Genomic DNA, 27,458 nt, shown 5'->3' on the forward strand with positions numbered 1-27,458 from the left:
TCGGCGTGGATAGGTTTTTATATTGAAATATAGGCCTTAATTCCATTACCATTAGTGAGCGTACACGGATGAGCCGCTAACAGGAATGGCAATAAATACGCGACGGTGTTCTGTCAATACGCAATGAGTGGGCACAACAAAACCTCAGGCAAATACCATCAAAACGAGACGCCCGCCGGCCGGCCGGCCCGCTCCTACGACAGAGAGAGCGGGGACCACCGCGGACACAAGTGACGTCACGCGCGCGCGTGTGTGACGTCATCTGCGGGTCAATCAGGCGCCGGGGCGGCACACCATTGTCCATTGGCCGCGCCGCGTCACAATGAGAACAAAACAACGAGCCACGCGCAACACACGAGCGCCCAGCCGACGCCATACACGCGCGCCGGCACGGGCGCATCATCTCTAAAATATAAAGCATTCAGTACGTGTATTGACTACGTTATCACATATACGGGGCGCCGTGCGCCGTGGCGCGGCGGGCGGCGCCTCTCACACGTCCGGCTCACCGGGCTGTCCAGCCGACTACACACACACGTCCGAGCCGGGCGTTAGCGTCGTCTTCAGCGCCTTGCGGCTGTCGGCCTTGTGCGAGCGGTCGACGCTGTCCTTCCGGCTCGAGCCGTCCGCCACCAGGGCCGTGCCCACGTTAATACCTGACCGGGGGGGGGGGGGGGGGGCGGTCAGAACTCAGAGGTCAGTGGGGGCGAGAGGCGTACAGAGAGCAGGGGTTGACAGGGAGACAAAGTGGGCACTTCTGCTAATACACCGACCTTACAGTTGGCATCTGCCACTGAAACTCAACAGCACCAGCTTGGCAAGAACAAAGGCAAACTAAAAGAAGAGAAGAATGATCACTTTACTCAATACGACTTCAAGTTGAAGTAAATTAATCCAAAAAATGCCACAGGAGTAAACAACTACTCATTGAAGTGTCTGCTGCTTAACATATCCACACTGCCCTGTACCCCGCCTACCAGAACAATCTGACCCCCTCCCTCTCTACAGCCACTGACCCGACACTCCGGCGGGCGCGAACTGGTGGCCGCCGGTGGGGCCCTCTATGACCACCGTGATGAGCGCCGCCCGGTTGCCGGCGCACTGCTCCAGCACTATGGGACACGGCACCGGCTGGGACGCAGAGGTCATCAGAGGTCAGTTATACGAGTCACTGCTCCAGCACTATGGGACACGGCACCGGCTGTACGCAGAGGTCCGCACGGGTCAGTACAGGTCAGTACAGGTCAGTAAAGGTCGCTGCTCCAGCACTATGGGACGCGGCTCCGCCTGGAGGGACACAGGTCAACAGAGGTCGGTAAAGGTCACTGCTGCAGTCCTATCGGTCACTGCACCGGCTGGGAACGGAGGTCGGCACGGGTCAGTTCAGGACAATACAGTTCGCACAGGTCAGTGTAAAAATCCGGTGACGAGCACAGTCAACATCAGTGGCATAGCCGGGCGGAACACTGCGAAATGAAGGCATGACTGGGCACTGAACAGCCACCAGACCCACCCTAGGCATGCTTTATCATCATCCCGCGCCCCACTCCGACGTCACCCCGTGTCCCGGTCTGACGTCACCCCGCGCCACGCTCTGCCGTCCGCGGTTATCCGGACGCCCAGCACACTGTCTCCCGGGCCGGTATCAGCCCCGCCGCCGCCGGACTGTACCCAATACCCGTCGTCCGGCCGGCCGGCCGCCGCTCCGGAGACTGATGCGACTCGGCCGGCCGACACTAATTTGACAGCGGGCCGGGGCGCGGCTATTCACGGGGCGGGCCGGGGACGCGGCCACTAAATTGGACAGTCGTTCGGGCAGCTCGGCAGCGGCAGAGACTGCCATTTAGCGACAGAAGGCGCCTCAATGAAGGTCGGGTTTGGGAGAGTCCCGGAAATGTAATCACAGCATGCAGCAGGTCTGATACAATGGATGACAATCTGAGACAATGAGGCGAAATTAGGGAGGGAGTATATTAGGCCACCTAAGGTAAGCCCAGACCGGCTGGGTCACTGGAATGGGTGGGAGAAGTCCAGGACTAACAGGAGCCCGAATTACCCTGTGTCGCCGTCAGGAACTGTTCGGCGGGGGAGGCTCTTTGGAGAGCCCGCCTAACCATGTGTCTCTACAAGCCAGCCGATGGGATTGGGTGAGGGACGGCGGTGTGAGGGTAGGATTCCGAGCCTGCCTTACCCTGTGTCTCTATGGAAGGGGCGTCGGTCTGTATGGAGCGCGGCTTACCCTGCGCCTCCGCCGGACGGCCGGCTGCGGCGCCGTGCTGGGGTAGGGGGTGGGGTTCCGTGCCTGTCTTACCCTGTGCCTTCGCCGGCCGGCCGGCTGGGAGAGGGTGGTGTTGGGTTTGGGGTGGGGTTCCGTGTCTGTCTTACCCTGTGCCTTCGCCGGACGGCCGGCTGGGAGAGGGTGGTGTTGGGTTTGGGGTGGGGTTCCGTGTCTGTCTTACCCTGTGCCTTCGCCGGACGGCCGGCTGGGAGAGGGTGGTGTTGGGTTTGGTGTGGGGTTCCGTGCCTGTCTTACCCTGTGCCTCCGTCGGACGGCCGGCTGCGGCGCCGTGCTGGGCGGCACCCGCCGGCTGAGCTCCAGCAGAACCTGGGCGTACGGCCGGCTGGCCATCTGCTCCATCTCGACAAACAGACGCTGTGCAGACAGACAGACAAACGGTCAGAACCTGGGCGTACGGCCGGCTGGCCATCTGCTCCATCTCGACAAACAGACGCTGTGCAGACAGACAGACAGACAAACGGTCAGAACCTGGGCGTACGGCCGGCTGGCCATCTGCTCCATCTCAACAAACAGGCGCTGTGCAGACAGACAGACAAACGGTCAGATAAGGTCAGTGCTGAGCATAGTTTACGGGAGAGGTGCACGGCGGAGAAAAGGCACCTAGCAGGGCACCGCGCCGCATGGGTGACCGATGACGGGAGATGGGTGCATAAATATCTGGTTAGAAACACTACACTTCTGGCCACACTCATAGCGTTCTACAATAGTTGCATTCAACCAGCCATCAAAGCATTCCCACTGTGTCGTGAAATTGAGAGATCGTTGGGAAATTCCACGACACGAGTAATGTCGTGAAATTGAGGGATCGTTAGAAAATTCCACGAGTTCGGCGCGAGGAATGTATTTTTCAAATGTGTGTTTTATGCGAGATAATGTGCTCGGAGAATAAAAAATGTACATGACGCCGATTACTTTAATTTCTTGGTGATGGTTTAACATGGTGGCAGCGGTGTGGAGTTAGTTTTATATCCAGAATTACGAATCATGGACGAAGAAGGAGCTGTCTCGGCGCCTTCGCCAAAAGTTTCAGTGGCGGATTTTCCGACTTATGACGGCTTTTCAAGGCCAGGCGACTTCCTCGCTCAATGCAAGCGTCTCGGCGACCTGGGTGGGTTCACTTCAGACAAGTTGGGCATGATCGTCGCTACACGCTGCTCCGGTGAGGCTCTGCGTGTCGTCAATGAGACAGAAAGTTTGAACGGTGGCCTAACATTTACTTCATTGTGTGCGGAACTCATGAGTCATTTTTCGGACCAAACTTCCACAACACAAGCTGCTATGAAACTCTCACAGCTCCGGAAGCAACCACAAGAACGCGCTCGTGACTATGGCATATCAGTGCGGCGCTTGGTGCGACAGGCATGCCCCGATTTTTTCTGCACTAACGGCCAGGTCAAGAACATATGCAAGCCGGCCTATAGTGCCACATTGTACCGGCATTTTGTGGCCGGCCTAGACCAACACGACATCACCCTCTTGTCGCGTCTTAAAGTCACTACGTTCGAGGAAGCAATAGCTGAGTTATCGCGCGAGGAGTCACTACAAGAGTCTGTGCAGACAGCGCATGAATCTTCTTCAGTGCGCACAGCCCCAAGATCGGTTCAATGGGCCAATCCGATCAGTCGCAGTTCTTCACCGTACAGCGACGATGCAGCCCAGACCCAGCCCGTGATCCAGAGCCAAAGTAAGATCAGGCACCAATCTCCGGACGGGGTTGGCCCACACAGTCACCTACAGAAGCAGCAGGAGCGGCACCGGCAAAGTGGCTCGCCCTCCCCGCCCTGGCGGCACAGACGTAGTCCTTCGCCGCCTTACGAGAGTGATCACTCACATAGGTGGCCGGGCAGCCGTCGGAGTCCAAACAGAGCTCGCGGACGCAGCCCTTCACCATCTGAACCAGAACGGAACGACTACCACCGACAGCAATGGCAGCCTGGCTGGGATGACTATCACCAGCAGCAATGGCAGCCCGGACGGGGCGGCCGTTACTACTACCAGCAGCAATGGCCACCTGGACGGGGCGGCCGTGGCTGGCGAGGTCAGCGGCCTCCCGGCGCCTGGGGAAGGCGCACACCGCCCCGAGGAGGGTCAAACAACGAACACCCACCTGACGGCTTTCACGGTATGATCCGCTGTTGGTCTTGTAGGGGCTGGGGACACCGCAAGTCTCAGTGCCCAAACGAATAGCCGGGCAGGCTCATAACGCTGGCCTGATGTCGCTGCCGGTGACGAAAGTTATGATAAATGGGGCAATTCTAAACGACTGCTTAGTGGATACGGGAAGTCAGCTGACTTTGTTAGACTCTAAAGTATTGAGAACATTGGCCCCTCGAACAGAACTGAAACGTGCAGCCGATCTCAAATCAGCGTCTGGGCATAATATGAATGTGCTTGGAAAGTGTGTCCTGCCCGTAAAAATGCTGGCATCTAGTGGCCAGACTAAGGAAACGGCATTCGAATTTCAGGTGGTAGAGGGCCTGTCACGTGAATGTATTATTGGCTGGGATTATCTTAGTAGTCAGGGTGCTATCATGAACTGTGCAGATGCTTCCTTTCAGGTTAAGACCAGACTTTCAAAACCCGTTAGTGTTCCCGCAAAATCCGCAGTATGCTTAAGCGTCAAAGTAGACAGTCAGCTATCAACAGACTGTACTTACCTTATGGTTGGCCTTAACTCGGAAAGCTTAGAGATTACTGACTCTTTAGTACGCCCTTTCTCTTCACAAGAAATCCCTCTTTATATCAGAAATAGTTCAGATCGTCATATCACTCTCCCGAGGAAGACTGTCATTGGCTTTTTGGAGAGAATTGAATGTCATGAATCGGCTGAGCCTGGGTGTTCAGACTCAGGTCCCAGTGAGGTGAATGCCATCACGAGCGAGGATCGTCAATTCTTTGGTCAGACGACGGACGAAATCCTAGCCAGGTTTATGATGGGTGAGGCGGTTACGTATCGAGAACGGGACAGGTTAGCTGGTTTGATCCAGTCGTTTCCCGGTGTTTTCTCCCACGGATATTCTGACATTGGGTGCTACAAGGGGGACCCCATTGACCTAGAGCTGAAACCCGGGGTGTCACCGCAATTTGTGCGCCCTTATCCTATTCCTTGGTCAAAAGAACAACAACTAAAGGAGCAGCTTGATGAACTAAAGGCGTGCGGTGTAATAGCAGAAGGAGAGCCAGCTGACTGGAACTCCCCAGTTGTTTTGATCCCAAAACCGGGGTCACATGGGGAAAACCGCATAGTCCAAGACATGCGGCAGGTAAACAAATGCTTACTCCCGAAAAAGTTCGTGTTCCCGAGTATTGATGATTTCCTCAATAGTTTGGGAGGTTGGAAAGTGGCCAGCTCCCTGGATATTAGACACGCGTTTTGGAATTTGCGTCTCTCCGAAACTTCCAGCCAGATCTGTGCGTTCTACGCGATGGGCAACACATATTACCCGCAGAGGATGCCAATGGGGTGTGCCCAGTCTTCTTTTTTCTTGCATCGGGTTATGCATCGCGTTTTGGGTGACATACCCGGAGTTTTCATTTACGCTGATGACGTGCTTTTAACAAGCGCCAGTATGGATGAACATTATCGGTTGCTGCACACAGTATTCGAGAGACTTAACGAAGCAGGTTTAAAGCTTTCGGCTGAAAAATGTAAGATCGGGATGAACAAGCTGTCATACCTGGGCCACCTGGTTACTCCTGAGGGCATTTCAATAGACCCTGATCGTTTCAGATGTATTTCGACCATGCAACCGCCATCCACTGTCAAAGAGGCCAAGAGATTATATGGATTTTTTTCTTGGTTTCGGAAATTTATTCCAAGATTCGCTGATCTGTCAGCTCCATTGGTTAACTTAGCGAACTCTGAGAAATTTTATTGGAATCCAGAATTATCACGTTCATTTGAGTCTTTACGCGCGGCTCTGCTCTCTGACCGTGTACTAGCATACCCTAGCAGAGACGTAAGTGACAGGTTCATCCTGTATACTGATAGCAGTACGATCGGCAGTGGCAAATTTTGTGTCAGATCCAAAATGGAGTGGAAAGAGTGATTGCTTTCAGTGGCAGCAAATATAACAAACACCAGCGTAAGTGGACTATCTATGAATTAGAAGTTTACAGTTTTATTCAAGGTCTAAATAAATTTTACAAATATTTGGCTGGTCAGGAATTTACGTGGGTATGTGACTGCAAAAGCGCTCTGCAGATTTTGAACAATCAAGACAGCGTCAACCCCCGACTGATGCGCTGGCGATCGTTCGTCAGTCAGTTTCACTATAGCCCCGAACACCGCCGTGCAAACTTTATGGAGCACGTTGACATGCTGTCGCGCGCACCAGGTATGCCACCAGACACAGAGTGTCCGGATAAGAACATGCCACAGGGGCGATCCAGCCCAACCGCGACCGAGAAAAGTAAGGACAAGTCGATGACCAGCCAAATGGCCCCGAGCGGCACGGCAGTGGCTACCGAAGGAGACGGTAAAACGGTCCCCGTTCCGCCACAAACACGGTCAGAAAATGCCACTCCCTCGCTTTCAGGAACTCAGGATCAGCTCCGCGTCAGCCTGATTGAGCCAGATCACGTTCAACCAGCGTTTAGTCGCGAAGAAATGATTTGGTACCAAAAACACGATCGGGACTGTCGGGCAATTGTCCATCATTTGCGCTTTGGAAAGTGGCCAAGGCATTGCAGCCCAACGTTGAAGCGATATGATGTAACTAAATTCAGATTAAAGAATGGCATTTTGTATCGGTACGACGACAGCACACCGGAAACCGGTCGGATTGTCTGGCCATTTGCCAAGCGTTTTGAGCTTCTGTACCAAAATCACGACCCATCGCACCATGGTCATTGCGGCGTAGACAAGCTGTTTGAGAAAGTTTCACGACATGCCTGGTACGCTGCATTAAAAGACGATTGTCGCGCTTACGTCAGGAGCTGCAAACGCTGCAGCGAGCGCAAAGACACTAAGGGTGCGCAGCCACCGCCGTTGATACCGCAGGAAGCTTATCTTCCCAACGAAGCGATGGTCGTGGATATCGTACACATGCCCAAAAGCAGGACGACAGGCGTTTCTCTCGTCCTCACTTGCGTTGATAAATTCACCGGGTACTTATCGTTTTATCCACTTCAGTCAGGCTCAGCCGATCACATTGCAAACGCTCTCCAAAGTCATTTCCTTGTGTTTGGCCCTCCAGGGAGATTGGAAACTGACGCGGGTAAAAACCTTAAAAGCTCAAAAATATCTGAGCTCTGTCGGTACTTTGGTGTGAAACACGTATCAGGAGTAGGATATCACCATGAGGCGATTGGAAAGGTTGAAAGGAAGCATCTCGATATGAAACGGCGACTACGCGCTCTGTCAGACAGTCATGGCGTAGACTGGGAAGTGCATTTGCCGGGGATCGTATTCTCTCTGAACAACGAAGTGTCTAGGACAACGGGGTACTCGCCATATTTTCTGTACTTTTGGCGCCATCCTACCGCTCCGCTATCTCGGCTGGTGGATGAATCCGTCCCTATGTATTCGGATAACTTTGTCCATCAAAAGCTGCGCACGCTATCCCAAGATCTGCGGCAGGCTCAGGAGCAGCGGCGTATTTCCGCCGCAGCTGACAAAGCCGCATATGATCGTCGTAATCAAGCAAAAGACTTGCTGTATAAGGCCGGGGATCGCATACGTGTGCGTAACTTCAAGCACCAGGCTGGGGTTGCTCTTAAGATGGAGCATCCGTGGTCGCGCACACACACTGTAGTGGGGATGGTTGGACGTCGTCACGTTGAATATATGGATGGAACAACTGGAAGGCTGCACCGTACGCACGTAAAATTTACAAAGCCAGTGTTCGACTTTAAGCTGTAGGATGTGAACGTGTCATATAACTTGTGTATGCCCATGTCGAACAAGATTGTGTATCCATGTGTAATGAGCATTCATGTCTACCTATGATCTGTTAGATAGGGGCCTGTAACTAGGTGTTGCGCGCCGCACACTCGAGAGGGGGTAATGTCGTGAAATTGAGAGATCGTTGGGAAATTCCACGACACGAGTAATGTCGTGAAATTGAGGGATCGTTAGAAAATTCCACGAGTTCGGCGCGAGGAATGTATTTTTCAAATGTGTGTTTTATGCGAGATAATGTGCTCGGAGAATAAAAAATGTACATGACGCCGATTACTTTAATTTCTTGGTGATGGTTTAACACACTGTATTCATTACAGACACTTTCCCTCAGCTGTAGCCGCGACTCCCCCACCGACTCAGCAAGCCCCCCGCGGTGGCTGGTGTTACCGGCCACCGACGGGGACGCATTAGCCACGCACTGACCAGGTAAGTGGTCCCGTGGGACGGCCGACCGGCCCACCACCGGCACGGCAGGTCAGAGGAGCGCGGTGGCACACCTAATGGGAGAATAAGTGGGGGGACAGGCGGCAGCGGGGGAGAAGTGAAAGGAGCTGCAATAAATGGAAGATAGCGGCTTACCTGGCGACGCCTGTAGTTATCGTACTTCTGCTTTATTTTCCACAACAGCGCGGCTATCACCAACAGCAGAAGAAAACATCTGGAATAGAAGACGCATTCAAGAGAAGAGCTTTCGCATATTTCGTACCCAACTGGCCCAAACCCTGAAAGTTTGAAAAATCTTCCGCAATCCTCGGTGGTGATTTGAGACTAAAGACTCACCAATTATTTCAATACGTGTCATATAAATGTTATCAGGTGAGTTAAGCTGGAAAAACACTATTTCAACTAACCAGTGTCAGCGCGTGTATGGGGACTGGGGAGAGGGGACCCACGAAACGAACGAAAAGGAGTGGCCAGTGTGGGGGTCGAACCCACGACATTCGCGTTATTAGCACGACGCTCTAACCAACTGAGCTAACCGGCCAGCGAACTCCGATGCGGCCAGAGTCAAGGTTAAATCTTCTCGACACGAGTACCATCCCATATCTCCTATCAAACTCACGTGGAGAATGTGATGAAGAACTGTCTGAGGTTGAGGCGCGGGTGCTGCGAGAAGGCCACCTGGACGAAGAGCGGCGGCCGCAGCTCGTACACGTACACGTAGAAGGTGGTGTTGTGCGCCGCGTCAAAGTTGTACTCGGACTGGGCGAACGTGTGCTCGTACTCTGTGCAGTTGAAGTCGGAGAGGATCACCCGCTCCGGGTCCAGCACTGCGGGGAGGGGAGTGACGTCAGACTCAACACCGCGGGCAGGAGAGTGAGATGAAATTCGACACTGATAACGAGAAGCGGGGGACGCTAGATATGTTGGCCGCATGGGATGTGAGTTGATAGCATCCCATTGGGATGCTATCATTTGCCCGTAGGCAGAAAGCGACTCAAAATAATTAAAAAAGTGGCATGACAGAAGGACGTGATACAAGATGCCGAGCTTGCCCCAAGTATTTCCGCTGCCTGCTCGACAAGACCTTCCAATAACCGCACACTAGTCATTCCTGTCCACAGCGGCTCTTCCGCATTGGCACCCACCCGTTTTGACGGGGTCACTGACCCGTTTTGACGGCAATGATGGATTACTGACCCGTTTTGACGGTGATGTTGATTTTGGCCGGCTCCGAGCACGTGATTCGGAAGTCGGTGTTCAGGTCGTCCCTGATCGGACGGTTCATGAAGTTGATCCGCTTAAAGTGCAGGTCCTCCGGCTTCGTCATGTTGAACGTGAATTGAAAGTCCAGCGCTAAATTATCTGTGGATGGTCGACAGATGGAGTCAGTGATGCGGAAAAATCACACATATCATTTGAACAGGACACATGAACGTTTTGACGTGGCTACTACTCATGGAAGCAATGAACGTGATAATGATGTTTTAAGTTGGACAAAGAATCCCACTTCCCGGAGACACACCTACCAAGCTTCACGTGTCATAACCCTCGCCTGTGTGCGGCGTTTTCCAGCGTCCAACGTGACAATAATGTGTGATATTGTCATCCCTGACCAAACACTTAGTCCCTCCCTCCCGGGTCGCCACTCACAGAAGCAGTCCTCGCCATTGGCCGGGTCGCCGAGGAATCCTCCCCCCTCCCCGGGTCGTAGCTCACAGAAGCAGTCCTCGCCATTGGCCGGGTCGCCGAGGAACCCTGCCCCGCTCTGACCGATTTCCACTCACAGAAGCAGTCCTCGCCGTTGGCCGGGTCGCCGAGGAACTTGTTGTGCTTGTCACACCGATCGCAGCGGTCGCCCACGATGCCCTTGGTGTTGCAGTAACACTTGCCCGTCTCCGGGTGGCAGTCGGTGCCGTGGTTGTTGCAGTCGCACGCTGCCGGGGGAGGGGCAGTAGAGGCGGTGAGTTCGATACATCCAGCCGAGACGAAACGAGGGTCCTTGGGACAACGGCGGTTCATAACGAACAAGGGACACTTCAGGACAGGGGTACCGCAAAGTACATGAACTTGAGCCCATTTAGCGATCAGTGATAACATGAGATGAATCCCAAGATAAAATAACGCAACATAAAGTAACATAAAATAATAGGTGGTTCTGCAACCAACACGTCACGAGGTCAAATAAAGCACGCAAGAAAGCCGCATGGGCCCTGTCACCCATGTGTACCCTTGCTATTTGGTTGGGAGGTACGTGTACTTACGCTGACAGGAGCCGCCGTTGACGGGGTCGGGTCGGGGTCAGGGCCGTTGGTGGGTCGGGGTCAGGGCCGTTGGTGGGGTCGTGTACTCACGCTGACAGGAGCCGCCGTTGACGGGGTCGGGTCGGGGTCAGGGCCGTTGGTGGGGTCGTGTACTCACGCTGGCAGGAGCCGCCGTTGACGGGGTCGGGTCGGGGTCACGCCGTTGGTGGGGTCGTGTACTCACGCTGACAGGAGCCGCCGTTGACGGGGTCGGGTCGGGGTCAGGGCCGTTGGTGGGGTCGTGTACTCACGCTGACAGGAGCCGCCGTTGACGGGGTCGCCGAAGAAGCCCTGCTGGCAGATGTGACAGTGCTCGCCGGCCGTCAGGTCGCCGCACGGCATGCACGTGCTGTTACCCACGTAACACGTGCTGTGACCGTTACACTGGCACGCTGCGGTTGGAACAACACAGAGAGCGTCACAACACAGCAATGGCAGTGGCAGTGGTACAAAATAATGGTAGGATTGGCAGGAAAGAAACACCGCGCCTCTGGAAAACATTTTGGCAGCGGAATTGCCACCAGCAGCTTTATTGCCAGCACACCGCGATCCATTAGCTGGACGCCTTTTTCGTTGCCCAGCATTTCACCGTGACGTCCCTACATCCATCCTAAACAGCCTCGGGTCCGGCTCTGCCAATGCGCTGCGGCCACCACTCAGCAGCCTAACTATCGATACGGCCGGTGAAATTTTAATGAGCTCACCGGACGCAAACGTCGACTGGCAGCTGCCGGCGCAGACATCGACCCAGAGTACAAATAGACTTCACAAACAATCTGCCCGGCCGAATCAGAGCCCAGCATTCATCACTGATTGAGTTACGAGCCGCATACGCCAACTGCAACTCAAATCAGCCTAATCTGGTCTCAACTCCTTAAACTCAGTCTCCTGCTAGCATAACTCTACATCCCCCGTATCGCCTCACGTCCCTCCCAGCTCCCTAACTCCACTCCTCCCTCCCGTGTCTCACTCCCAAACTCCCCTCCTCACTCCCTGCGGTCCCACTCACGCGGACAGCTGAGGAAGTTCCAGCGTTTCTTGGGGCAGGTGGCGTTGGTCGGGCCGGCGAACCCGCCTCTCAGACAGGTGCCGACACCGGTGCCGGAGCCGTTATCACACCAGCCGCAGCCCGGGTCCTCCTGACACCGTTCGCACGTCTTGTGCGCGTTACACGAGAAACCGCCTGCGGGGAGCGCGGTCAGGGCAGGTCAGCACATAAACCTAGGCCAGTCGTCAGGGAAGCGATATCATGGGGAATCGTTCGAAAAATCAGCCTTAGGGAAAAGCCAGCACGGTCAGCAAAACAGCACGGTTTCGACATAGGCAAACAACATCAAGATGAGCTGGAACCAATATCCCGGGATAGATGACACAATTGACCGGTCGGTGATGCTGACGTCACTCACCCGGCGGGATGGCGTCACACTTTGGCTTCTGCGTGGTCCACTCCATGCACTGGCCGTACGGAAACGAGGCCACGTACGCGTTGTTCTCCACACACCTGCGGTAGAGGCCGGGCCAGGTTAGGGCGGATTGTAGGGGGGCGTGGAGGGACAAATGGCAGGTGCAGTTACTAGACTTGCAATGCAGTTACAGCTTACAATGCACAAACAATCGAGGGGAGGAGGGAGGGAAGCGAGAGAATACAAATTCACAAATTAGCAACCCATACCTTTTAACAAATTGATACTTCTTTCGTTCCGATGTAAATGTCAAACTAAAAAATGTACTGCGTTAAACTGCTCCGAGCATTTTTATACCACACTCCACAGCTCATGGCTCTCAGAGTAGCGTCCGCCGTCCGAGTAATCGTGGCTGACCTCATTTTGTTGATGCACCACATGCAGCTGGCGGCCGTGCAGTTGGCACACGTGGTCCGCTCACTGCAGGACGGGCCGCACGGCGCCTGCGGAATCTGACTCGCCATCTGAGTCTTGTTGGCTGCGGCGAGAGAGACGACATGGGGTCAGGGAGGCTGCAGATAGCGGACAGGGGCAGTGATAGGCGACTAAATTTATACAACAGCCGAGACTTTGGTGGCATTGATAAAACTATAATGTAATAACACCCGAACTGAGCAATGTCTGCTAGAATTGTATTAATGACTCAAGAAGAGCGAGAGCACCTGAGCTTTACACATAAACAGCTTGTTCTGGACGCATCGACGCCCCGGTACAGTGGGTTTGACCTCTGCGTAGGCGTAACATTTGGTCCTTACCCTTGGTCTGAATGTATGTGTAGCACTTGTGGTCGTGCTTCCACTTGCAGTAGGACTCTGTGTGACAGGCGTGGTTTGGTCTGTGCGTCTCACCTTTGGTCTGTATGTATGTGTAGCACTTGTGATCGTGCTCCCACTTGCAGTAGGACTCTGTGTGGCAGGCGTGGCAGTTGTGCAGCAGGTTGCAGTTGGACGCGTGGCTCGGCTGGCACTGGTCGTCAGACGTGATCGGCTGAGAACAACGGCGGGGAGACACATATGATACACAAAGCGGATACCGACAGACACAGGAGGCAGGGTGGTCAGTGCCTACTTTGTGGACCCAGCACACGACTGGAAGCGACCTTATAAAAATAGCTGCAGAGACACAAATGAGAGTTTAACCCTCGCCGGCCGAGGGGGGGGGGCGGGTGCCGCCCCCCCCCATAGGGTTTTTTCGCGATAGCTCCGAACACGCTGGCGATAGAGAGCTGAAACTTGGCATACCTGACCTTTGATCCAAGCCGCATCTTTTGACACCAACCGCATTTTTGGGTCAGGTCAGGTCACTGACCTATGACGTCATAAGTGAACCTCTGCACGGTCTTCAGATGTCGCAACTTCGCAACGCCCTCACTGCCAGAGGAGATGTCACAGGGAAATGAAACTTGCAGGATCTAGTATCCATTATGAGTCCCACAACTTGTATATCTCGGATTTTTCCTAAAGGTCATATGAGGTCAGGTCATTTTCGTGACCTCACCATTATAAGTCAATGGGGAAAAATGAAAACTGCTATTCTGGCGCCGGGAACGATCTCCAACTATCTCAAGCGCACAGAATCGTGATTTTATGCACTCCTTGCAAGGTTAGATGCGTCACTTTTGCAATGTTGACCTTGCGTGACGTCATTTATGACGTCATCAAGGTCATATTAGTTTTTCGTCAATAACTCTTGATCAAATTGAGCTAGCGAGTCGGGAAAGCCACCAATGGACTCAGGAAGACCTGCCGAATCGAATGATATGCGACATGACCTCTTTCGACCAACTTCGTGACCTGGGGGTGCTGACCTGACCTTGACCTGAGGTCAACACCCCAAGTTGACCTGACCCGGACAAAAAGTATATCATTCGACGCGCCTGAGCGAGACAAACACGATGCTGCCAAAATCGGCGCTCTGCGGCCGTTTTTTGCGAAGTTATTCACCAAAAACTGAACCGTACCTTGGGGCACTTGACCTGACCTCAGAGGTCACCGGTTGACCTAGGACCTTAAAATCGGGTACCAATCTCTGCGTCTCATAACGGCGCACACGCTCGTTTTTTCCGCGACGCGCTAGCTCCACCAGGGGCGAAACGGCGAGGGGGGGGGGGGTCGTACCCGCCCCCCCCCCCTCGGCCGGCGCGTATGTAGAAAACCAATAGGTCCGGCGAGGGTTAAGAGACGAAAGGGTCGGATCTTCGCCATTTCTAAACTTTTCTTTTGCAATAACTAGGCGCAGACCTAACTATACATAATGCTTCCAAAACGCCATGCACCCACCTTGACGATTCCCTTGCACTTTTGGTGCGCGCAGCTGCTGCCGCACCAGACGCAGTCGTGCCGCGAGTGGATACAGGTCGGACAGGAGGTGATCTCGGCGCACCACTCGGCCGGCGACGGGCCGCCCGCGTCCTCCTCCTCGCCATCGTCCAGACAGATGTCGTGCGTCTGGGGATGGTGGAGTCAAAGAGGAGAGGTAAGGGCCACGCATCGTCGGTACTGGTACGTGCAGACACGAGTTTGCGAATATGCACCTGAACATCGCAGGACTTTCTGCCCAGCTGTATGAGACACCTGGGTGTACTTTTTTCTTAAAAAAAAAACAATACTACGCAATGGCAAATCTTTGAGCAATCAATCCAAACGTGGTGAAACCCGAAACGCGTGTTCTATGGCACAGAGAACGCTCAGCCCCTCAAAGCCAGTGCACGCCTGATCAACCCACCCACGCCCTCCCTCCGTCTCTCCGCCCGCCTCTCACTTTTGAGCTGGCTTGTGAGAAGGGCTCACAGGTCCGTGTCTTCCTGTTCCAGGTGCACTTGACGCCGATGGTGGCGCTGGTGGCCCCCAGGCAGGACTTTTTGCTGCTGTAGCCGCGGCACTGGCCGGGCGTGAATCGGATGACGTCGCTGAACGTGCGCCCGTTGTAGCCGCCCACCACGTACATGCTCTCGGCGTAGGTGACCGACGCGTGTCCGTACCGGGACAGGTCGTGCGGGAAGTGTGCGGGCGGCCGGAGCGTGTGCCACCGGTCGCAGGCCGGGTCGTACGCCAGGAACGACTGGCTGTAGCAGCGCGCGCCCTGGCTGTACGACGTGTCGTTGTGCGTGTTGCCACCGAACACCAGCACCAGGCCGTCCAGGTAGACGGCCGAGTGGAGGAAACGCGACGAGTCCACCGGCGACAGGCGCTTCCTGGGGACGGGAGGGAGGAGGCGGAGTCAGCGGGACGTCAATTGAGGCAGGGAATGGGCCAGACAATGAACATAAGGTAACGTATCTGGGGTAGACATGTCATTGCAAGGTTATCATATGTAATTCCAGTGATAATGTGAGCCATTCTGAAATATACATACGCAGAATGACAGCAGTTTTAAATTTACGCGCTATCCTCCACACATGCTGCTCGGGCGGGACTTGACGAAGGCTTCTAGGGCTACCACATCATCTCACAGCCAGTCCGGCCGGACAGGCTGTGTTCACTCACCACTTCATGGTCTCGGGGTCGAGCGAGTGCAGCAGGTTGGAGAGCGAGTAGGTGGCGATGTTGTCGGACAGGTGGCCGCCGTAGACGTACACCAGCCGACTGTGAGGGTCCCAGACGCTACTGTGGCCGTAGCTGCCCTTCAGCAGCGCGCCCTGAGAGCCGTGCACGCTCCACTTGCCCGTGCCTGGCGGAAGGAAGGGAGAGGTCAGTACTGAAGCCTACAAGAAGAAGGAATCTCACATCAGCTACAGAGCAGCCATCAAACCAATATAACACAACTCAAACCCCCGTCCTCCCAGCGGCACCTTGGTCGACACTTTCATCCATCCCTTCCCTCCCACCCCTCTCTCAACCAACACCCCACAGCCTCCACCACCTACCGAAGTGGTAGGTCTGCACGTAGTTGACGTATCCGTAGACGGGCGAGTGGCCGAACAGCACCAGCATGCGATCGTCTCCGATCACCACGGCCGAGTGGCCGACGACGGCCAGCGGGCCGCAGACCACGTCACCGCGGTAGCAGCCCTCTGATCGCACGTGCTTCAGCTCCCACTGCTTGGTGGTGGTGTCCAGCGCCCACAGCTCGTGCGTTATGGCGCCGCCGTACTTGCCAACGTCGTCCTCGTAACGGACGCCGCCGTACATGTACACGTTATCCTGGAGTAAAGAACGGAAGGGAAATGTGAGGGGGTAAGGGCTGGATGAGGGGAATTAAAGTTACATCGAAAAGGAGAAACAGACACGGAAAACAATACACAAGGCACACACTGTACCACCATCGCGAACAGCGGCGTCCGACTAACCCACTCGTCCCGTCTGATCCAAACAGACCCAGTCAGATCCAACCCATGGCCCATCCGATCCAACTCACCCCTCTGAGAACGGCGGAGTGGCCGTAGCGGCCCTTGGGCACCTGGCTGCCCGACGTGTGAATCTCCTCCCAGACACCGCCTGCCGGAACACGGGACAAAGTCAGACAACTGTCGGAGATCGGACGACTTCAGACAACTGTCGGAGATCGGACGACTTCAGACAACTGTCGGAGATCGGACGACTTCAGACAACTGTCGGACACCGGACGGATATTCGAGTGACCCATGTGTGCATTTTACATAAAACCAACACTAGTTTCGTTCGTTGCGAAATCCGATTGTACTGTCTCTGATTTAAATATATTCTTTATCCACTGATATACAGGCATATCCCGTTATGTGCGTATTCCCCCCCCCAAAAAAAAGATGTGTACGTGAACGCCTGCCATACTTTTTTTTAAACAATGATAATCGCCTTCACGAATTCGAGAACAGTCTCCTTGTTCACAATTCAGTCACATCAGAACAGCCCTAATTCCCGCCTGGACAAACACTCGGACGTCTGCGAGTCGGTCCCGGTTTACAAACTCCATCATCACGTCATCCAGCTGCCAATCACAGCTCGCTCCTGGTGACGCCGAACCAACAGAACACACGGCGGCGCCGTCTCCGGGACAGTTCCACACATCAGAGCGTGTTTGGACGGGCCGGTGATTGTAGCCCCCGGCGGCGCAATGAGAGGTAATGGTAGGACATTTGGCTCGACCAAACCAGCGGCTCGAGTGGCTCCCTGTCCCCGCGCAGGGGGCGGACTCGGCGGCTCGACAGGCGACCAGCGCAGAGTGCGGGGTCGAAGTGGATGGTCCTCGGTCGTCTCACGGACAGTGTGGTCGCTGCGGCTGAGCCGAGCACGGCACAGCTCCGAAACAGCTACAGCGCAGCCGAGGGAAAGGAAAGCTTCGTTGGACCAGGTACTTGATTGTTTGCATCGGCCGGCCGACCTAAAGCTCCCAGGCAGTCTGGCGGCAGCATGACACGGACAACATTGCCGCAAATTGGTCTCCAACCGTAGCAGGTGATACATTTAAGCATAACGATAAATCAATCCTGAAAAACGGTCATCTACAATCACAAACAGTGTCACTGTGCAGAGACGCAGCCGCAGTAGTCCAAGCAATCTCAGCAAATAATGGTCGTTTGGCAAAGAATCTAGTCCGACCCGGCGGTTGTGACCGGCCAGCAGCCCCACCCGGCGGCGATGCGCGTCTCCTCGGCCGCTCTGCCGGCTGTCCTGGTGGCAGCCCTCCTCTCCGGCGGCCACTGCCAGCGGAGCTTCGTCTACCCGCGGCGGGAGGCGCCCGCGGCGCCCCTGGAGCCGCTCGGTGCCCCGCTGCCGGCGCCCAGTCTGACCGGCTGCGCCCGCCGCTGCGGCGTCCAGCCGCGGTGCGCCGCGTTCCAGCTCAGCGGCGGCCTGTGCCGGCTGTTCGCGCCGCCGGCGCCGACAGAGGAGGTGTCGGGCGGGCCGCTGGGACCGGACCCGCCGCCGGCGCCGCTCCCCGCAGGGCCCCTGCACCTGCTGACCTCCACCAGCGCCACCTACCTGTACGGCGGCCGGCGGTGGCGCACCACGGCCCTCCTCGAGCGGACCCTTCCGCGGAGCGCCGCCGTCACCGCCTGCAACTCTCTCCGACCCACCGGCCGCCTGCCCGTCATACACAGCGCCGAGAAGAACGCGCACGTGCGCTCCGTGCTGACCCCTGGCGGCCGGGACGGCTGGCTGGGGATGGCCACCGCCGACCTGCCGCCGTACGGCTTCTGGGACGACCACTCGCCTCTCGACTGGACCAACTGGGACGGGGTCACCAGTCCCGAGTCGCCCGAGCCGAACGGGTACGCGATGAACGACACGCTGCCGGTGGACGCGGCGGCCATGGACCCGGCCGGCCTCTGGTACGACACCTCGTCCCGGCTGGAGAACGTGCCTCTCTGCGACCAGCAGCTCGGCTGAGATCCCGCACCCGGCCGCCTCTCTATGACCAGCAGCTCGGCTGAGCGGAAAGTGCTGGCAGCCGCGACCGACCTCTGGTCTGGAGAAGGTGCCTCTCTGCGACCAGCAGCTCGGCTGGCTGAGGGGAGAGCCCCGGAGGCAGCCCGGGAGCCGACTGACCTATGACCTGGACAGCGTGCCTCTCTGTGAACTTAAGCTCGGCTGAGGAGCGAGCGCTGGCACCGAGCAGAGCGGGAGCAGCCCAGACATCACAGGGTTACCATAGCTGTTTAAAGTTTGTTCTAATCAGCCTAAAATGAGTAAGACTCGATGTTTAAAACGGCTGCATTGTGTTTATTTGTCTCTAGGCGGTATGTTGACCAAACGAAACAATGCTGTCTGAAACATGCTATGGCCGTCAGTTTCGTTGCGCATTTTCATTTCACTTGCTGGTGCAAACGTTCGGTGGTGTCTAAATTGCATTCCTAGTACGAAACCATATAAAATGTAAAGCCCAGTTTCTCTAGCCGGTTGAATCGAATGTATAAACAATATAGAAATAAATATCGTTGACAGATGTAGTTTGTCGTCTACCTGGTCCAAAGATGTCAAAGTATTCGTACCAACTGAACTTCGATAAAGGTTAATTGATAGGGAATATCAAGAAGCCATAAGCGAATAATCACACAACCGACCTTGTGAACCGACCAAATGGAATGACAGGATCCTGTTGTCCGAGTTATTTATCGTCCGAGTGTCCTGATACACGTCCTCATTAGATCAGTATGGGTGGGTGACGACAAAAACCGGGCGAAAAGGGAACGTACCTACGTAATTATTCAACAACAAAACCATCACATTAACCCCGCAATTAGTGAGATAGCGACCGCAATTACTAATGAACGATACCGCTTAACACAATTACGAGTAAAAACGGTGTTTATTCCATTGTGCATCAACTGAATTCTGTTATTGATCTTGGGTAAAACAATCATAACCCGCATTGCCGCCCCAGCCGATCGGTAAAGTAAAGAAACAATGAGCCAACTGAAAGCATAAAAGACATAAGCTTCAAACACAACTTTGTTCCTTCAATTACTCCGACCCAGCCCGGCTCGACCTATTATAAGGCGGTGGACTTCACCACACGGTCACGGACAGGATACCCGTCAAAGACCAGTCGTCAGTAAAAATAAACCAATCCATTAATGGACCAAAGACTCCATAATGCGACCTATCAACCCAAAGGATGAGTAAATAAATATTTCAGCTGCGACTCTTAATCAACTGGCTGGCTAGATCCAGCTCTGTAAGGGCGGGGGTCGATAACACACAACGAGTCAACTACAGAGCTATGACGCATTCGGTTTCCATGACAACCCCATCGAAGGTAATGCAGTAGTAGCAAACAGAGCAAACATACGCTGCGCCATTAGCAGAAAAAACTCGATAATTACATAAGAGGTCGTATCTAGCATCTGGCGACGGTACTAGTCGGTTCAGTGATGATAATGAGTTGAGTTTTATGACGCACGAGTAGCGAGGAACACTGACGTCCAAATCAGAACAGTGACGCGCAAAAGCAGGTAAATATTTGCTTCTTCAAAAGCGTCACAGAGAGCCAGCAGACGCCTCAGACTGGCTGGACAATTCTCAGTTCTGTACAGAAAAACACTGCCCGCTGCCGATGGGAGGGCCAGAAATCTCTCCAGCCGGACCAGAAGCGTTGTGGAGCGAGCCTGGCCTGCTACCTATATGGACGCATATCCCTTCTATCTGGAACGAGCTGTCTCGTCGGTATTCCATTTTACGGGATAAAACAAGACAAACCATACCTGCACGACAGTAAAACTCAAGGCAATTTTTTGTATGATTGTATGATTGTATGATGTATAATGATCACTAACAGGTAAAAACCTAATGACAGGTGAAGTCAGCGCATGCATTTTAAGGAACTAACCACTTTGAAAAGCCAGTTTTAAATAGCAGTATTTAGTTGATCATACAAAAGTTGTGAAACCCTTCCCCATGAAGGTGCCCCCTTTCCAAGTCACCAACGAGCTAAACGAACTAGAGTCATGCCACCCCGGTCACTCTCCGGACATGTTCCCTTAGCTACATAGATTTGTACTCAGACACTGTCGCAGGTCCATAGCACCATATTGGCGCAGATCGTTCAATCGACAATCTTTGTCCGGCGGCTGAGCATTGAGCTGGCAGTTCCAGTTGATATGTCATGTTTGTCACAAAACCATACGACTCTATGTATTTGACTATGTAGTTAAAGCTAAGCTAGTGCGTGCGGCACTTTGCCCACCGCACGGGCCATTGCATTAGTTGTAAAAATCCCCAGGTCAAAGCCAACCCTATACCCCCATACAAACATCCTCACCACTACATCGCCGATGGAATGCATCCACTCCACATCCATCCCGCGTCCCAGAAGCCTTTCCACGTAGTGTCACCACACGTAGTGTCATCCACAGCCCGTCCACCGCATCCCGTCCACCGCATCCCGTCCACAATGTCCAACTCCACAGTCCGTCCACTCACCGTTAATGTCGTACTTGACCACGAAGGCAGTGGGCGTGAAGGACTCTCCGCCAAACAGCCAGATGGAGTCGCCTTTGATGATGGCCGCGTGCGAGGCGCGTCCGGCGGGCACGTACTTGGAGGGCGGATAGGGGGAGGGTGGCAGGAGCTCCCAGAAACCCTCCTCCTCCAGCTGACTGCAGTCCGAGCCTGGGGGCGGGCGGGGACGGAGATCGGTGACGTCGGACACAGCGGCAGGGGTATAGTACACTGTTCTTATCACGGCCGGTAAACATGAGAAGCCGAAGGCGAGCATTTCCCTCGACCAAAACACAAAGCGATGTAGTAAGTAATTTATCATCCAGAATGGCCAGGAACTATGACACAGTACTGTAAACAGAGACTGCAAGCAGTGGCTTCAGTCAGCTGTATACCTATCATATATCCGTGATATGCACGATGACGTGACAGGTAACGTCACCGGTGTGGTAGTTTAGGGCAGAACAGAACCGATGAGAGTCATAGAACATCACTGATCCAATACAACTAATACAGTCTACAGATTAAAGTATTTCTATCGAGATGAAGCATCCAGAACATCTGTTAAGAAGCAGCTTTGATCACACATCCCAGAAGACTGTCAAAGTCTCCATAGATAATATTTCCATGAGTAATATCCGAGTTATCCACCCATAAATGTGAGTGTATCGCAGCGAGAAGAGCACCCAGAAGCTGACAGGAACATGCAGAGGTTCGCTTAGCCGCGGCAGATCCTAGAGATCGCCACTAATATTGTGTACAGCACTGCACACAGTACACCGAGCACAGTGTCACTGCGACTGTAACCACTGTGTCTCAGACCGATCCAAAGCCCGGTGACGGCCGCGACAGAGCAGAAGGCTTATTGCGCCCGGGTGCAGAGAGGTGTGTGATGTATGATCTTTCCCGGAGGCCGACACAGCACGACGGTATTCGTACGGCCGTGCCGGGACGTACCAGGCGCACGGCGGGAGCTGCCACTGAGTCGACCATCAGCGGACACAGCTTCTTGCGGGTTCATTTGATAATATAGCGCAGTCTAATTGTGACTGTGTTGTAACCGATATCCACTACAGGTGTCGTCATTATCTTATACCACAGCTACCTACCTATCTAACGATCAAAATCGATGTGACTCGGTCGCCAGAGAACGGCTTTGCCGCCATGGTCCCACAGGCCGTGTCTATGTAGAGCCGAGCCTTGAGACGGATTTGTGACGCCTTTGAGCCGATCACCTTTCCATTCAGCACCTAAATCCCTGCATACTCGTACGTATCACACATAAAGACGACCAGCACTCCTGACTGAAAATAGTCGCGCCGCTCACCGCACAATCGGGGTCGTTTATCAGGTTACACCAGCTGCGGCGTTGAAGCACCATATTGCATTATAGGCTTATACACTGATTAATTTCGTCTCCTTGTGACTATCATTGTGTAACCTGTGTTTAGCACCATTGTAACAGCAGGGGCTGTCCGATGTAGAGCCACCGGACACTCCCAACACACAGCGCCAGTCGGCATACAATCCCCGCCCAGGATTTCACCGAGCGCAGCGACCGGCACGCCCGTCCGTCCGCTACGCAGCGGCGAGCACAATCCCCCCCCCCCCCCAATCAACAGGCATACCACCTGCATGGCGGTCCCGGTCCAGCTCATCGATCCTGAAGGGCTTTCGGACGGCGGTCCCTGACTCGCCCCTCTGCCAGTCCCGATTCAACTCCGTCCCCCTCGACTCATCCCGTAAACACTCCCCTCACACGCAGACTGACCAGTGACCACTGTCCAGTGTCCATAATATACTCACAACGTCTCCCCTCTGACCCTGCCCCCTCTACTGACCTATGTATCGGCGGTGGCAGCGGTAGCGGCGCCGCTGCTGGTCACTGACATCTGTCCCCTATAACTGACCCTGACCCCCTCTACTGACCTCTGTATCCGCGGTGGCAGCGGCAGCAGTACTGGTCACTGACCCCTGCCCCCCCCCCCCTCTACTGACCTCTGTATCCGCGGTGGCAGCGGCAGCGGCGCCTCACTGACCCCTGTCTCCTCTCTGACCCTGACCCCTCTACTGACCTCTGTATCCGCGGTGGCAGCGGCAGCGGCGCCTCACTGACCCCTGTCCCCCAGTACTGACCCCTGTCCCCCAGTACTGACCCCTGTCCCCCAGTACTGACCCCTGTCCCCCGATGTACTGACCTCTGTATCCGCGGTGGCAGCGGCAGCGGTGCCGCTGCTGGTCACACTCGCCGTGGCCGCTGCAGTCACGCGGGCAGTGTGGCTCACTGCAGGCCCGGCCACCCCAGCCGGCGTTACACGTGCACAGGCCCGACTCCGGGTCGCACGCGCCGTTCCCCGAGCAGTTGAGCGCGCTGGAGATACTGGGGCACGAGTGGTACCTGCCGGGAAGCGAGGAGGGAGTCAGACGGCGACTCCATTGGTACATGAAGGGGAGGAAGAGTAACCAGTTCAACGGGTAGAGGATTGTGCTACGTATGATGCAGTGTTGGTGATAATTTGGGTGGGTAGCAGGACTGCCGAGGTCAACTGTATATTAAATTGCCGGAGATCGAGAGGCGAGTTTCCGGGAAGCCTGCACCGGGAGATACAGGAGTAATGGACCGCATTCAATTAACGGGAAAGAGGTGTTTTATTAGAGTTACGTTTTCATTATGTTATATTGGGGTGAACGGCAGAAAAGCAAGTGTGGCAGCGAAGAAAGTCATGTTAAAGGGCACATCAGACATCATATTATAAACAAAAGCAATCATGTACCTATGAAGTCCTAGCAAACCTTTATTAACACAATTACAACGGCGTCATGAGCCGAACGGGATTTTCTCAGTCTATTACGCATTGGCCTTAATTAGTAGGAAAACAGAGAGGGAAAGAGGATTTATTACCGGGCTCCGACTGATGTAACGAAAGATATCCGTCCATGGCATTCCTCAGTGCACGCCAGAAAACCACAGTCATGTCCGATACTCACTTGTATGTTATTTTGAAGCCGGTCATATTGTAGGCAGCATCCGAATAAAAATGCACGTAGGCCGAACCCGACTTTGCCTCCAAGGAGGTCAGGTTGTGAGTGGCGAACTTGTCCAGTTGCACCATGCCGCTGAAACAATAAACAATGCCCGTCTGCGCCATCACATCCCTGGGTGACTAAGAACGGGGCCGCGGCCGGCCGAGCGGACCGAAACCACAACACCGCACGGCGGACTGGACTCCGTACGCCGCGACTTCCCACACAGAGCCCGGCTGAAGGTGATCGCACGGCGCCGGGTGGCACGACGCCGTCCGCTGCCGTCTGACCCGGCGTATACGGACACACTGAAGTATCGATACAAATTAAACCACAGCTGATGGCATCTCAGGAGATACCTGCACCGTCAGTCACACCGGATCTCGACATTGATCATTTAATGATCAAAGTTTGCAAACTTGCACATTGTACACCCATTGTTATGTGCTCCCTCACTCATCACTTAGACTTATTGCTCTCCTTAACTTTCTCTCTACCTCCGTACCCGACCACAGACGGCCAGCAGGTTCCTGTAGACACTGTTACCATCTCCCACACTCCCTCCCTGTCTCTACCTCCCTCCCTTCCGGACCCACCTGTAGACGGCCAGCAGGTTGCTGTAGAGTTGTAGACACTGTCACCATATTCCACGCTCCCTCCCCCTGTCTCCACCTCGCTCCCTCACGGGCCCACCAGATTGCTCGGACCTCGGATCTCTCGCACCCACCTATAGACGGCCAGCAGGTTGCTGTAGACGCTGTCACCGTCATAGATGTAGACGTGATCCCATCCGCACTCGGTGGCGAAGTCGTCCACGTACAGCTGGATGGTGCGGTTGTCGGCGCCGTCGATCAGCCACGTGCACTGCATGTCGATTGAGTAGTTGCCGATCCCGTGGGTGATGACGCCCTCCGGCTCAGTCAGCCTGCAGAGCATGGGAGGGTGGAGTGGTGACATGACAGATGACAGGAGGTGGAGTGGTGATATGTACAGAGGACGGGAGGCGGAGCGGTGACGTGTACAGATGACAGGAGGTGGAGTGGTGATATGTACAGAGAACAGGAGGTGGAGTGGTGACATGGTCTCAGAGCACGGGAGGTGGAGCAGTGACATGACCTCTCAGCCTGCCAAGGACAGGTGGAAGTGGAGCTGCCACATGACCTGTCTGCAGGGCAGCAGTGGTGGAGCAGTGAGATGACCTCAGGGTACACGAGGTGGCAGGTGTTCTATCCCTGTCTGAGCGAACCTGAAGAGGATGCAAAGCAAACAAAATCAGAGCTGCACAGTCAACACCAGTGGAGGTAAGCTTTGAGCACAAATGAAAGGTTTAGTTCTTAACTTGAAAGGCTTGGCTGTTTTGCACTGCTCAATTGTCTAGCATCCATATTGTCCAGCAAGTTGACAAGCTATAAGGAGGAATTACAAAAATTATATCAATGTATGACACGCTGATATAAATCTTATCTTCCTGAGAACACAGTAAATAGAAACATCCAATCAAGGCTGCTTGCACTGAGTGAATGATTAAATGACATACACATAATATATAACCATTGAGAAACATTGGTTTTGTTTCACTCATACATGGAATTAAGTAGACTTATGTTTGAAGACATTGTGGCCAGTTGAATCAAGTAGGTAGTGCAATAAAAAGGAAGACAAATATCCCTCAATCACATTCTAACAACAACCTGTAAAGTCCCTACCTCTATTTTAACAGGATATACTTTTGGAGGTTATTCTTGCTAATGCATTCAGTGTGCAGAGTTAATGTGTGGCATATAACAGCATTGCTGAATGCTGTTACATTACTGTATAATGCAAAGGTAAATAACATAATTACTTAATAAATTGGAATGTACCTACTGCAAATGCTAGGGCTAAAAAACACACGACTCCATGGTTTAAATTCATAGGTAGGCACCTGGCAAAACTAACTAATACAGAATCATTGTACTAAATAACCAGTTAAAATTCACTATTCATCACACTCTGCAGGTTGTGTGGAATCAGAATGTCAATGGTCACAACACATGATGCTCAAATTGAGTAACTATACCAGAGAAAAGCAGCTTCCATCTAATTTTGATACATGCCTGCTAAAAATATCACTGCAGGTCATAATTATTGACTGAGACATTGTACTATTGAGTTATATGATAACACTACAATATTTTGATCCCAATTTTAAGACTGGTGTCTTAAGAAGCTTTTTAATATCTCATAAGTCACATCTTTCACATCAACAGAAGGTTACAGGTGATGTAACACCAGCTACACCATTGCGACTATCAAATATCTTACCTTACTCTTCCTCCACAAAGCTGACAGCTTGGACCTTTCCAACCAGCATAACATGTGCAGTTTCCATCTATGCAATCCCCATTAATGCACAAATTATCTCCACACTTATGGTCCACATTTGAGCCATCAGTCTTCGTTTGGCCAGCATGTATATACAGGAGTAATATAACTAAGATGAAAATCAACTTTTTTCGGAACTTAAAACCAAAATATTGATATTCCATTCCTGCTCTCATCTTGCCATTCCACGATACTCAATAATCCAGTGTAAAACTAAGCGTTCAAGCGATCTTCGAAGTTTTGAAGTCAGAACAGCACTGCCACTGCAACTTGAACTGCGATGATACGAACTGGAACGACTACGATGTGAGGGGAAAGATTCCCTCTTCAATGACTTCAAAACAAGGCACGACTGATAACACTAGAGAAAACAAACATTCAGCTTCTAATTTAAAGATGATACGCCCCTGTAAACAAGGGGGCACACCACGGTCATGGGCACACCAACTATTGAAGCCCCCTTCCGCGTTCAACGATCCCGATCCTGTGGTTTCGCTTCGCTGCGCCCGTAAAACGCAGTTCACACTTGACCGTCAGTCTGTCGGTGTCGGGCCCGTCACCGTCGACCTGACGGCCTGCAGCCCGTCAAACGAAAGTTGAGATTTGGTAGCTCCCATTGGCTGCCATATATTGTGACAGAAACGGCGCACCATTTTCGAGATTGACGCAGATGGGGGAAGGGGATGGGGAGGCCGAGAGGTTAAAAAATTATTTGAATTACAGAAATAAAATACCACGCATTTACATTTTATGTCAAATATTGCTGCAATTTTATTCAAATGAAAGACACATAGGTTCGCTGAT

General features: G+C 53.6%; 1 protein-coding gene and 1 non-coding gene across 3 annotated transcripts; both read right to left on the minus strand.

Annotated features, from left to right (window-relative positions):
* Positions 1-3: 3 nt before the first annotated feature.
* Positions 4-27,362, minus strand: LOC122384467 (attractin-like protein 1). 2 transcript variants are annotated; one of them, XM_043371872.1, is made up of 23 exons: positions 27,103-27,121; positions 26,595-26,725; positions 25,018-25,215; positions 24,255-24,383; positions 23,465-23,664; positions 21,249-21,437; positions 16,768-16,847; positions 16,277-16,553; positions 15,897-16,080; positions 15,172-15,604; positions 14,691-14,858; positions 13,260-13,398; positions 12,769-12,889; positions 12,355-12,449; positions 11,958-12,131; positions 11,200-11,340; positions 10,433-10,582; positions 9,846-10,010; positions 9,268-9,475; positions 8,784-8,862; positions 2,534-2,653; positions 1,017-1,131; positions 4-656 (listed from the first exon to the last, which is right to left on the minus strand). In XM_043371872.1, exons 3-23 carry the CDS (start codon positions 25,158-25,160, stop codon positions 526-528), a joined length of 3,441 nt encoding a protein of 1,146 aa, XP_043227807.1. In that variant the 5' UTR covers positions 25,161-25,215; positions 26,595-26,725; positions 27,103-27,121; the 3' UTR covers positions 4-525. The 2 variants fall into 2 exon arrangements, with proteins under 2 accessions (XP_043227807.1, XP_043227806.1); XM_043371871.1 differs by having other exon boundaries at positions 26,595-27,362.
* Trnai-aau lies at positions 9,116-9,189 on the minus strand. The gene has a single exon. It is a non-coding gene; the product is annotated as a tRNA-Ile (tRNA).
* Positions 27,363-27,458: the final 96 nt, after the last annotated feature.

Source organism: Amphibalanus amphitrite, unplaced genomic scaffold, assembly GCF_019059575.1.
Source record: "Amphibalanus amphitrite isolate SeventyFive unplaced genomic scaffold, NRLGWU_Aamphi_draft 000191F_arrow, whole genome shotgun sequence".
Classification (NCBI taxonomy): domain Eukaryota; kingdom Metazoa; phylum Arthropoda; class Thecostraca; order Balanomorpha; family Balanidae; genus Amphibalanus; species Amphibalanus amphitrite.

Coding starts and splice junctions, on each gene's coding strand:
- LOC122384467 (XM_043371871.1), bottom strand. CDS start 26,830: ATGAGAGCAGGAATGGAATATCAATATTTTGGTTTTAAGTTCCGAAAA. Junction 13,399..14,690: donor AGTGCAAGGGAATCGTCAAG/GTGGGTGCATGG, acceptor CGTTGTTCTCAG/CCGATCACGTCTGACGACCA. Junction 12,890..13,259: donor CACATACATACAGACCAAAG/GTGAGACGCACA, acceptor CTCTCGCCGCAG/CCAACAAGACTCAGATGGCG.